General features: G+C 39.1%; 1 protein-coding gene across 1 annotated transcript; it reads left to right on the forward strand.

The window, feature by feature from the left end:
- Positions 1 to 3,594: 3,594 nt before the first annotated feature.
- Positions 3,595 to 12,392, forward strand: TMEM185A (transmembrane protein 185A). Its single transcript, XM_075187331.1, has 7 exons — positions 3,595 to 3,730; positions 5,566 to 5,742; positions 7,281 to 7,491; positions 8,675 to 8,758; positions 8,928 to 9,104; positions 10,950 to 11,073; positions 11,196 to 12,392. Exons 1-7 carry the CDS (start codon positions 3,693 to 3,695, stop codon positions 11,438 to 11,440), a joined length of 1,056 nt encoding a protein of 351 aa, XP_075043432.1. The 5' UTR covers positions 3,595 to 3,692; the 3' UTR covers positions 11,441 to 12,392.
- The last annotated feature ends 1,220 nt before the right edge of the window (positions 12,393 to 13,612 follow it).

Below are 13,612 nucleotides of genomic sequence, written 5' to 3' on the forward strand. Positions count from 1 at the left end.
TTAGGTGCTTCTAGCGGTAAAGCAATAGCAGGTGTCTATTGCATTAATGCGTACAGCATATGTCTGACAGTTTAATTATAAACCTTTGTGAGTGTAGTCTTATATAAAACAATGTTTTATTTATATGTATATTGCTTATGTCTACCTCCTTGATTATAGCTATGTGTCACTTTATTGTACACTCAATACACATAAATAAAAAGATTTAATATGTGTGTTACATTTGTCTGCCTGCATAATTAAATATATTTTTGTATATAACACATGTTTGTGTGTATAGATGTGTATTTTATATATGTCTGGTTGCATATTAGTACACCTGTGTAACTTGTTCTGCATCTTGCACCTGTGTTCTATAAAACTCTTTACATGTATATTTAAGATGTTTTATATTTGAACCTTTATTTACTTGTTAATGCATATATTTGTAAAATACACAGAATAAATCACACATTGTACATTCAACACATATATTGTTAAAAAATAACATGTGAAAAATAAAAAAAATAAAACATTTTGAACATATTTTTATTATTACTATAATATTTGACTTTTTAATTGTGAAAGTGCCTAGTGCTTTGTGGCATAAGCTTCTGAAAAATCACCTCCATATAGCTTTTTTCTATTTTTTTTATGTTGTATATGTTTAAATTTTTAAAATATATCAAATCTATTTTTAAAATATATATTTTTTCCATACTAGTGGGATGGAATGCCCATATTTGGGCTCATGCCTGCGCACATCTGCAAACACTGATGCGGAAGCAGTAAGTTAACTCTTACAGCTGCAGGGCAGCTGATTATCGCTCAGATGCCCTGGGAATGTATATATAGGTTTTTTTTGTGAACTTACGGCAGTAAGTGATTTTTTATTGTTGCAATCTGGGTTCTGAAAATAAATGGACTCCTTATTCCCCGATTACTTCTGAGTTTTTGGGATTGGCCTCCTGAGTGACATATTGCCATTAGAGTCCAAGTTGAGATATTATCATTAGTCATCCTGTGATGCCCTTGTGAACTTATACATTGAGGCAGATGTAACATATCCATTCTGAAAATCCTGGAGAAAAAAAGCTATGACACCGTGGGGTGAACCCCGGCTAAGAAGAACACGTATTCCCATTGCTGATTCAATTACCCTTGCTGCCATCACCACCTGGTTGAAGATTAATCTGAATTGTGCCTGCCATTGATACATAAGTCTTCTTTTACTGTTCAATGCCCATACATCATACATCCACCAATACCATGAAGAGTTCTCATATGGCTTTACAACCAGAGCCTGTATAAGCACCATAGTTTTACAGATCACGCGGCTGCCGATGCTAGATAAATAGATGGCACCTGTTTGCTTTTATATACAGCCCTTCCTATGAAAACAAATATGTAAATGGCTCTGATTCTTAAGCAATATAAATCTTGAAAGCTCCTTATTGGCTCAATGTGATTAGTTGCAATAAGTAGTAATAGTAAAAGGTGGTTACCTCTACAGCAGAGCATTGTGATTTAATTAAAATACTCCAGGTTTTCAATCTTGAAAAGGTGGTGACGTGACTGTTATTTGTAAAAATATTATTATTACCACTATGACAAGTACTGGCGGAGTATCATAACCCCCAACTTTGCAGCTCCTCAAATAGGGCCAGATTGTGAAAGGGGGTGTGGCCAAACACTCATTCTTTGCTGTGTGCACCAGTCCTAGTTGAGTTTTGTGGTTTAGAAGGAGGAAAAAGTTTCTAGGATCCTCCCTGTTTATGCCTGTTTTTAAAAAAAACTTAACACTTTGGGCCTGATGGATGTACAGTCGGATGCACTTTACACTGAAATCGCAAGTGTAAATTACATCTCATAATTTACATAGGGCATGACAGGATGACTAATGATAATATCTGTGCGACTTGGAATCCTGTTGGTTTAACATACATCATCATCATCATTTATTTATATAGCGCCACTGATTCCGCAGCGCTGTACAGAGAACTCATTCACATCAGTCCCTGCCCCATTGGAGCTTACAGTCTAAATTCCCTATCATACACACACAGACTAGGGTCAATTTTTTTTTTTTTTTATAGCAGCCAATAACCTACTAATATGTTTTTGGAGTGTGGGAGGAAACCGGAGCACCCGGAGGAAACCCACGCAAACACTTGCATTATTAAATGTTACCAATTAACTAAATAGTACATTGATGTTTTCTAATTCTCTTATTATCGTGGCCAGTATTTTTGTTTTGCTTTATTCCTTAATCAAGCATTTGGAAATCCCAACACTAGAAATCTTGCATTTGCTGCTGTCAGTGGTTCCAGTACTTAGGGTCTTAGGATCCCTAAGGCCAATGTCTATTATACCAAAGTAGTAAAAAAAAATAGGATGAACAATTAAAGGGAAAAAAAATTAGACAAATTTACAAAAAAACCTCCAAAACATAACATATGCTTTATTTTAATAATAAAGCATGTATTTCTGTGGGCACCCCCTGCTATTACAATGAGGTGGTCAATCAGGGGTTAGCAGCAGAACCTTGCATGTGGAAGCCATTCATCATCATCAGTTATTTATATAGCACCACTAATTCTGCAGTGTTACTTACACAGAGACACACTCACTCATATCAGTTCCTACCCTATTGGAGCTTACAGTCTATCCCAACGGTTCCCAAAGTGTGCGCCGCGGCTCCCAGGGGTGCCGCGGCGCTGTCACAGGGGTGCCGCGGGAAAGTCAGGAAAAAACAAAACAAAACATAGGGCAGAGGAGGGGGACAGTGGGACAGAGGGCAGAGTGAGAGGGAGCGTGACAGAGGGCAGAGGAGGGACAGCATGACAGAGGGCAGAGGAAGGGGGCAGCGTGAGAGGGGGCAGAGGGGGCAGCGTGAGAGGGGGCAGAGTGACTGGATGCAGAGGGGACATTTTTGCATACAACTAAATAAGTATTTCTGTCCTGACCTAAATACTTATTACATTTTTTTGACCCAACTACTTCTAAAACAGGACTGCTCAGTAATTATTTTGGAGGGGTGCCTTGAAAAAATTATGGAGACTCTAAGGGTGCCGCGAACTGCAAAAGTTTGGGAACCACTGGTCTATCCTAACAACACACACTGAGAAAGCATAAGGTCAATTGACCCCAGAGTTGTGAGGCAACAATGCTAACAACTGTGCCACCCAATAGATTGGAGGGTTTGTATAATGAATCCATGTTTTTTTTTTTATTTCATTAGATTTAAAACTAGTGAAAAAACCCGACCTTTAGTAGTTTGAACTTGTTTTTAAAATGTGAAATTGCACTGTGATACATAGTGTATGTTGTATTTGTGGAGTAAATACAAAGAATATGATTTCTATTTATTTTCAAAATACAAAAAGTAGGAATCCAAACAAAAGTATCCGGTTGCCCTTATAGTTTCAATATTATTACCATTATTATAAACAATTATTTTCACTTCTACTATATATAACTAGTGACCCTGTTCTATAGTTATACTTGTACCTCTCTTTTGCCTTTACATAAGATATATATCACTATAGGACGCAGTATAATGTATCGTAATACAGCAAGTATAGGGGGCTGCAGGGTTCCCATGCCTGCTGCCGTGGAAGGGGTTGCGCGCAGTTTAGCAGGATTACGGTGTGACTTGCTGCAGTGGAGCTCGCTATGTCCGTCCAGTAGGAGCCTGGAGCCCGGACTACGACATGAATTTCCGGGGTCTCTTCCAGGACTTCAACCCCAGGTGAGATTGTTTGTGAGGGGACGTGGTAGGCGGTGTACAGAGAGCACAAAGCGGCTAGGAGAGGACCGGGAGTGTGAGGCCTAGAGAGAGCGGAGAGGAAGCGGCTGGAGAGGGGGAGGAGAGGACCGAGGGATGAGGCCTGTATAGCCAAACACTGGGGAGACCAGTAGGACACTCGTCCTGTGCAGATAGCAGTAATTATAAGTATGCACAGTGTAAATTGTACAGAAATGATTATTAATACGTCTTCACTCAGACTTCATCAAATGTCTAACTCACAAAACCTCTGTGGTATCCTTCACCTATCTTACCTATGAGGATTGATCTCTACAGATGCCACTACAGTGTTTGGCTTTGCCCAATGTCCGCGTTCCTGCCCACTGCCCCCCTGTCCGTGTTCCTGCCCACTGCCCCCCTGTCCGTGTTCCTGCCCACTGCCCCCCTGTCCGTGTTCCTGCCCACTGCCCCCCTGTCCGCGTTCCTGCCCACTGCCCCCCTGTCCGCGTTCCTGCCCACTGCCCCCTGTCCGCGTTCCTGCCCACTGCCCCCCTGTCCGCGTTCCTGCCCACTGCCCCCCTGTCCGTGTTCCTGCCCACTGCCCCCCTGTCCGCGTTCCTGCCCACTGCCCCCCCGTCCGCGTTCCTGCCCACTGCCCCCCCGTCCGCGTTCCTGCCCCCCGTCCGCGTTCCTGCCCCCCGTCCGCGTTCCTGCCCCCTGTCCGCGTTCCTGCCCCTTGTCCGCCTTCCTGCCCCCTGTCCGCCTCTGGCTGGGTTCCTGCCTTGCCCCAAATTCTGCTTAAAACCATTCCTAGCTATGTAAAATGTTTCACAGCAGTGAAAGAAGTTGTTTCTGGTGCCTGGTTCTAAATGGGAAAGAAAAAGTATTTGCAGTATATGGAAATTTACATATACCCAGTTTTGCTGGCGGCGTCGCTGCCTTAACCCCTGTCCGCCGCTGGGGGCGTCCCTGCCTTAACCCCTGTCCGCCGCTGGGGGCGTCCCTGCCTTAACCCCTGACTGCTGCTAAATTAACTAATAGGTTCTTCATGGTGATCAGTTATCTCTTTGTAAAGGGCTATTTATGCTTCAGTCACCATACTGTGAGAGCAGAAAATGAAAACAATGTATGCATCTTTCCTGTGCTTCCAGTCTGAAGTCATTCTTATCATGTGATATTCAGCTGATGTGCTCTATACAATGATTTATGGCCAAAGTTTGAGTTAAACCTGAACTGTGAGTGGAGTATTTCACAAGTCATACCTAATTTGCCATGATTTTACTTATAATATAAATGTATTCCTTCATGTAGACCTGGACAATTTTCTCGAAAAGTTTGGAGCCAGCAATTTTGTAAATAAACATTTGCAAGTGCTGCATAAATTGTTGAATTGATGTCGCACATAGCATCAGACTTAGCAATGGCTGTGTGACAATTAAGTTGCTGTGGAACTTTGCCACACTGTACCTGCCTCTTTCTCCCTGCACAGAGAACATTACCAGTCTGTGCCTCATGGTTTGTTTTTTTTTTTTTTTTTTTTTTTTGTGTTTTCATCAATTACAAAGTGCCACTCTGGATGCCATAACGTCAGGCGCTCTATAATACTGAACTCTGAGCCAGCTAAAGCTACAGTAAATGCTGGGCACCGACTCCTGTGGTTGATAGAAAGGGGTAATAAGACATACTCTAGTTGGCAGGGCACCATTTATAAGCACCATGGTGACAGACGTGTGTCCAGCTTTGCCTTAATGTATTTTTTCCTTTTTTTTTTTTTTATTATACTGTATCATAAGCATAAATTTATCTGAGTTTAATGTGTCTTTTCTTGTATATTGCAGTAAATTTCTTATCTACGCGTGTTTGTTGCTATTCTCTGTTCTCCTGTCACTGCGTCTTGACGGTATTATTCAGTGGAGTTACTGGGCTGTATTTGCACCAGTATGGCTGTGGAAACTAATGGTCATTGTAGGAGCCTCAGTGGGCACAGGAGTGTGGGCACGGAACCCTCAGTACAGGTATTTGGCAAAAATGATTACAAATAACTTGTGTTCTAATGCAGCACAGATTTTATACTTTGTTTATTGATATATACACTTGACATTAGTGGAGCCTTTGGACACTGTTAATTGAATTTGCCCCAGTATGTACTGTTTTACTATTTGGCCCATGCACAATCATCCATTTTTCAGATCACGTTAATGTCCACTGGCCATCTATTTGACGTAAAGATCAACAACCATGTTGGCACTTACATGGTCGAACATGTCTTTGAACAGCGGCATAAATAGAGCTAAAAACTGCAACATCCTATTGCAATCGATAAAAAAACAGAAGCTAGCTTTGAATTACATTGTTATTGTAATGTTACTTAATCCATTATGGACTTTAAGGGGCATATTCAAATCTTTTTTTTCCGCGCCGCGGAAAAACTATTACCATTAATACGGTAATAGATAGCTGGCAGTGGCCTAGTGGTTAGCACGTCTGCCTCACAGCACTGGGGTCATGAGTTCGATTCCCGACCATGGCCTTATCTGTGGGGAGTTTGTATGTTCTCCCTGTGTTTGCGTGGGTTTCCTCTGGGTGCTCCGGTTTCCTCCCACACTCCAAAAACATACTGGTAGATTAATTGGCTGCAATCAAAAATTGACCCTAGTCTCTCCCTCTCTGTCTGTCTATGTGTGAGTGTGTGTATATAGTAGAGAATTTAGACTGTAAGCCCCAATGGGGCAGGGACTGATGTGAATGAGTTTTCTGTACAGCGCTGCGTAATTAGTGGCGCTATATAAATAAATGATGATGATGAGATAGCTGGATTTCAGCTCGTGGCTCAGGGAGAATCCAGCGAGTAAATTACCCTATTAACGTTTTTGCCGCGCACGATTACCGTAATAACGGTAATCATGCGCGGACCGTGAGATTCTCGTTGTTTCCGCCGAGAATTGAATATGCCTCTAAAGATTTTCCTTCCTTTATTAAACTTACCATTGTTTGAATGTATTTTTCAGTTTATTTCTCTGATCTGATATAGTGTGGTGATGATGGAGGGATAGAAAATGTTTACTGATCATGTTTGGCAAAATAAACTGTTTGTTCAAAGGCAACTATAGTGAAAGTACAGTGTAACAAGTGCTGCTTGTTTCTCCAGGCACTGCTAATGGTCATCTTCAACGTCAGTTTTTTTAAGCCTCCAAGTCTGACTGATTTTCACATTGAGTCCAGAAGGAGTTTTGTATACATTTCTTCTGAGACTGGAGACAGAGGCCTTACTAAAATAGTAAATAACTAGTAATAATTTAAAGGCTCACTATTTTTTTGTAGTATTTTTAATAATGTTTGTTATATAGATATGTAAGTACTTTTTTTGCAAATTGCAATAAGTGCTTAAATTGACTTGTTGGATTCACTACACTTGAGATTGTATCTAACGCTATTCGTCTATTACATTTAAATATTTACAAAAATATCTACAAATGTTGATATATATTTTACTTATGCAGTTGCCCATTCCTTTATATTGCCAGTAACACTTATTTTCTTCCTGATGCTGCAGGGCAGAAGGGGAAACCTGTGTGGAGTTTAAAGCCATGCTTATAGCAGTGGGAATTCACTTGCTGCTTCTGATGTTTGAAGTTCTAGTCTGTGATCGTATTGAGAGAGGAAACCACTACTTTTGGCTCCTAGTTTTCATGCCGCTATTCTTTGTGTCCCCGGTTTCTGTTGCTGCGTGTGTCTGGGGCTTCCGGCATGACCGCTCCCTGGAGGTAAGTAAAGTGGGTAGAAATGAAATGGCTCATTATTATTTATTTTGTAAAATCCTTTTATTAATACGGATGGCCCATTGTAATGTTGCCTATGAAAAGAAAAGATAAAGGGTGCAATATAAACAAAATTATTAACCCATTCATGTTTGTGGATGTTCTGTACTTTAATAGTAAAAAAAAAAAAACAGCTACTAGAGGCACTGGCGTGGTTTAGTACTGCAAGAATTGCAAATATCCATTTTTGCAGTAGTTGTGCTGGAAAGGTTATTTTAGGTACATTTGTCCTTTTCAAGCAGAGCTCAACAAATGTCAAGGAGCCTTTCTTAGAAAGTGTACCCACCTGTGAGGAGGTGACTGCCTGGGCTGACCAGGCAGCACCAACAGTTCTGCTGGGGTGTTAGTCTTTGTCTCAGGAGAGAGGAGATGAGACTTTGTTCATGTTTCTTTTGCGAGACTCTGCAGTACTGTATGTGAGTGACAGTCTGGTAGCGAGTCGGAGTGCAGCTGATTCATTCTGATGTGCTGCCAGACTGTGTCTCACCAGTGACTCCATCCCCACAATCGGACACTATCTGGCCATGCAGTACCTGAGGCCGGAAGAGAAGAGATACAGGGAACGTGATGGCTGGCCTTTATTATCTTTTATTTGCACAGTGACAATTCTATTAAGCAGCACTGTAGAGAGGATATGTAGTTGGTCACATCAGTCCCTGCCGCATTGTAGCTTACAGTATAAATTCCTTACCAAACACAGTCTAGGCTCCATTTTGTCAGAAGCCAATTATAACCTACAAGTATGTTTTTGGACTGTGGGAGGAAACCAATGCAAACACAAAGAGAACATACAAACTTTGCACAGATAGGGCTCTGGTTAGAGTTTAACTCTTGACCCCAGTGATGTGATACAGCGTTACTAACCACTGAAAATACAACCTAACAATTCAGGAGGAGACCGTGCCATCATTAGAGCACCTCATGACTAGTATTCATGAAGCACTGGTTGCTAGTTAACCAGTAGGCTATATTGTCATCAGTCCGATAAATGTCTAAATATGTGCATACTGTTATAAATAGCCTAAGAATAATCACATAGCATGCATATAGAATCTTTCTTTTCATTCTTAATTTTTTTTTTCTTCTTTTAGGCACTTCAAAGTTAACTTTCGTTCTCTTCTCTTTACAGTTGGAAATCTTGTGCTCTGTTAATATATTGCAGTTCATATTCATTGCACTGAGACTTGACAGCATCATTACTTGGCCGTGGCTTGTAAGTGTTTATCCTCCGTTCCATTATCTAAACCATGTGCGTCTGCTGGAGCTGTAACAAGTCTACTGCAGTGGAGGTTTAATGCCAGCGTGGCTGCAGTATAATTAGTTGCATCTGTGATTTATTTTATTTATTTATTTTGTCATTTAACCAATGTTTTTCTGTTTAGGTTGTTTGTGTGCCACTCTGGATTCTGATGTCCTTCCTATGTTTGGTAGTACTGTATTATATTGTGTGGTCTGTTCTGTTCTTACGATCCATGGATGTCATAGCTGAACAAAGAAGGACTCATATCACCATGGCAGTCAGCTGGATGGCTATAGTCGTGCCATTGCTCACCTTTGAGGTATTTTACAGTTTATAAATGAAGGATTAAAAAGGGTTTAAGGGACGTTTTAAGCTACTGGCTAGAAATAATACCCAAATAAGTTACTCCTGTGCAGATGAGTCCATCTCTCTGGCGCTTCACATGCTGCACAGAATTTCTGTGTCCAGTACTAATGAGCCCTAAGAAGGGTAAAACACTTGTAATAGAAGTGTAAATTCAGTCTTTGCAATTGCCCATTTTATGCTGTGCATGCTCAGTAGGTAAAGCATTAACACAAAAGGCTGCTATCTAAATGTAATTTCCCAAAAGTGAATAGGGCTAGAGTGTTTGCAGAACTTACAAATTAACAATATATTTCACACTCGTGAAATATCTATTTAATTTGTAAGTGAATTGCCTGGTTACTTTCTTAAAATAAGCAGTAGAGATGTTCTGAGCACTTCTAAGGTGATTCCACTAGTAATAATGTGGTTTGCCGTTTAAATTATTTTTACTTTATTGCATATGTCAGCTGTAATGGTCTCTTCTACATTTTGTGTGTCTCAGGCATGGTAGTTGCTCAGTGATTAGCTACTTTTATATATAAAACTTCAAAAATCAGTGATCACACCATCTATATAGTTTGTATAAAAATATGAGTTAACAATCTTTATATCAAGAATCTAGAGTAAGTGTGACAAAGAGAAACACATTTTATATATTAAGTATTTACATTAATTGAATGTTTATGTGCACATTAGTATTACCAAATAAATACACAGTACAATAATAAACCAAAAACAACAATAGGTATAACCTGCAAGACATGTAAGCAACCTTTTACTTTCTTCATTATCAAGTCGCCCATACATGCTGGAATTTTTCTGGCCAGTTGCTCTATTTTAGACAAATTGCAGCATATTTGGGACTACAAAGATTGTCGATTTGGGCTAGATTGTTCAGATGTCGACCCTGATGTCTAATAAATCTGGTAAGATGAGTGCTTCTGACCATATATGCAGCCATCATCCAGCCATACCCATGTTTCAGCCCAAGCCTCAAATGGTCAAAATCTTCAGATCTGGCCATACTTGTGTATGGTCCAATCCGATATAGATCCAGTCACTGGGTGGTCAGACTGAGCTTCTAGATCATCCTGTATATGGGCAACTACAATCTTGTTTGTGGATCTCCAATTTAAGGGAGAGCTCTTGGGGTCCTGTCTTCTCCTTTTAGCTTTGTGGAGCGCTGCCTGTCTTCTTTCAGTCTCTCTCTTTCTGGCCTCCCACCACCTAAGAAAGGTTTCCCTTTTGGCTGTTTCAAGGAATGTGTTGGAAATTGCTGTATTGGGCAGTTTATGATTCAGAGAAAAACTGCCCACACACAACCAGCAACTAAATCTGTGAGCTGTTTGACCAAGCTAACCACTTATACCAGTATCTCAGAGTAAAATGGACAAGTGCATATAAATTACACATTAACTTAATTTGTTTTTGTAAACATTTATAATCTTACAACTTTAGCTGCTCAGTCATGTGTAGGACATGACACTACATCTCTATATCGACTAGTGAATAATTAGCATTAAAGATCCACAAACATTGAGCAAAGGTTTTTTGTTTTAATTATAAGATAAGAATTGCTACATTTATATTTTGCTACTACTTCTTTGCACTGAACAGGGCTCTGAGATTTCCACTCAACACTATTATTTTGCTTATTTGTTTCCCTCGTTCGCTCTTTACTGCTCTCTCATTAAGAGAACCATTCCAAAGCCGTTTGTAGATCAAAGTATAAATTATTTTACCCTTGTAATTCCTCCTTGGAAACTGTTGTATGTTCTGTACAGCAAACAAAAGCTTTATTAATATTTGTTTCTTTTAGATTCTACTTGTTCATCGCCTGGATGGACATAATTTGTTCTCCTACATCCCCATCTTTGTCCCTCTATGGCTTTCGTTAATTACCTTGATGGCAACGACATTTGGGCAGAAAGGAGGAAATCACTGTAAGAAGTGTGTGTGTGTGTGTGTGTGTGTGTGTTAGTGATAATAGTTGTATGTTGATGAGATTTGTTTAGTAGAAAAGTTCTTATCTTACAATATCTTTTGTAATCGTAACATTTTGCAGGGTGGTTTGGTATTCGTAAAGACTTCTGCCAGTTCCTGCTAGAGATCTTCCCTTTTCTGCGGGAATATGGCAATATCTCGTATGACATTCATCATGAGGACAATGAAGACGCTGAGGAAACGCCTATACCAGAGCCTCCCAAGATAGCTCCAATGTTCCGTAAAAAGACTGGTGTTGTTATTACACAGAGCCCAGGAAAGTATGTTGTACCCCCTCCCAAGCTGAGCATTGATATGCCAGACTAAAGGGACTTTGACTTGACCTTACATAGGTGCACTTGCCTGTTTTTCAACTCGAAGGTAGATCGAAACTAGACTGTATACGCTACTGACCTCACTCCTGATTGTTTTTCTGTTTTGTTTTTTTCTTTATTTTTGTGTTTGTTTTTTTATGTAGTCTACTTTATAATGCAGCTTAACATTACATATCTGTTCTGCTGCATTGAGATCTTTCCCTGACCATGTCAGCCCAGCTAATAGATTTCATACTTGGACTCCTAAGAGAATAATTTAATATTTTAATGTAAATTGTCTGCTGTTTGGCATACCTGTAAAGGTTCTTTTGTTTACTGTGCAGCTAGTGTGCAAGGAACATTCGCTTTGAACAAATTTTGCATCTCGTACAATATACCACTAGCAAAACCATTTTTCTCTCCATGGAAAAATCAAAGCGTTCCTTAAGGAAATGTTAGGATTTGAGTTAGAAGCATAGTATTCAGTCCATCATGGAACCGATCCTACCTTTAGGATTTTATACTTGGGTAGGCGTTTGAACCATGCTTGTTTGTATAGTATTTATAAGTACATTTTAGCAATGTAATATATTCTGTTCAAAATTATACTTATGTACAGTATAAATTGATAAATACAGAGTATTTTTTTAAAGTAAGGTTTGTAAAATAAAAAAAATCTTGTTTTCAGAAAAGTCATTTATATTTTATGATTTTACATTTTAAATGCTCCAGTAAAATGTTTATCATTCAGAATTGCCAGTAATGTTTTTCACACTGTTAATTAAAATTTTAATTCAAATCAATTTATATGTAAATATTATAGCTATCAATATGAATGTTAATAACTATAAGGCAGTAAAACTGTTGCTTCTACAGTTCTACTGCATAACTCTCTGTCTATAACAAAATGGTGTTTGTTTCTGTAAAAGTGTTCAGTAAATTCTCTAGATGTCTTGAAAATCTCATGGTATTGTTTTGACCTGTTATTTAAAAAAGCATTATATATAGAAACATTATCCATTTTGAAAGAGATGTTCTATTCTACTTGTTGAGTAAAAGGTAGTTAAAAAAGCCTGAGATGATGATTGTTTTAATAAAAATATATAGATATGTAAAATCTAATATCTAAGGTATAGTGCAATCCATTGTCTTGATTGTAGAAGGACAAGATCTCACATTCGATAGGCCAAACTGCACAGATCCTGCTGTTCAGGAGGCGGCACTGGCAACCGAATCACCATGAGCGTTGGACTAATCTTTTTTTTCAGCTAGATTAATGATTTTAAACATGCCAAGAGAGGTCATTGGCTGACATGAGTTTTACACCATCCTGAAATATAGCCAATCCAGCTGTATTAGGTTTTGGTCAATTTGGCCACTTAAAATCTGCTTGTGAGCTTATATATCGGCCACACATTCATAAGTGTCCAACTTGGACATGACCCTGCTGTTTGTTATTCAGGTTAAGCAACCAGATCATTTCCAGCATCACTGAGAACTGTTAATGCTGTTGTCTTCTGATCACATTTACCAATGTATCCGATTAATGATCAAATACATTTCAATAGTTAGGGGCCACATGCTGTGATATTGGGCCAATTAACAATATGGCTGTAGATATTGCAGAATATGTGGCCTCTGTTAACAGCTGGGCATAATTTTTAATTCCATCTATAAATATTATGAGGTTAGATTTGCTGATTACACATTGTTGCAGCTTTCACTTAATGTAAAATGTGCAAAAATAAGTTTACCCATTTTGAGGATCAGAGAGTTTCCACTCTTAATGATGAGACTAAATCTCACTTATTTTTGATGTATTGTTTCAAATAAGAATACATTTATTATGAAATGTACCCCACAATATTTATTTTTAACTCAAATCCTTTTATTGAAATATATCAAATTATACAAGATAGGGGAAGATACATAAAAGGGTAGGGGAATAATGAGTACAGAGTAGTGAAAAGAACACAATAGTAAAATCACATCAGTCAGAACCATTGGCTACGGAAGAAACGACAGAACCCAAAATACAAAACCCAACAATCTAGCATGGCTTTTAGGTTGAGGTGAATAAATTTGAGAGGTATGTATCGGGGACATCGGCATGGTAGTCTGAGATTGCGAGCCATCACCATCTGTGACATAGGCATGCCAACTAAACCATCTCATCAAGGATGAG

This window comes from Mixophyes fleayi, chromosome 9 (assembly GCF_038048845.1).
Source record: "Mixophyes fleayi isolate aMixFle1 chromosome 9, aMixFle1.hap1, whole genome shotgun sequence".
Taxonomy (NCBI): domain Eukaryota; kingdom Metazoa; phylum Chordata; class Amphibia; order Anura; family Limnodynastidae; genus Mixophyes; species Mixophyes fleayi.

What these genes read in the sequence shown, in the direction of transcription:
- TMEM185A (XM_075187331.1), top strand. Translation starts at nt 3,693, where the DNA reads ATGAATTTCCGGGGTCTCTTCCAGGACTTCAACCCCAG. An exon ending in GCACGGAACCCTCAGTACAG is followed by an intron (nt 5,743 to 7,280) that starts GTATTTGGCAAA and finishes CTGATGCTGCAG; the next exon opens with GGCAGAAGGGGAAACCTGTG. An exon ending in GGCATGACCGCTCCCTGGAG is followed by an intron (nt 7,492 to 8,674) that starts GTAAGTAAAGTG and finishes TTCTCTTTACAG; the next exon opens with TTGGAAATCTTGTGCTCTGT.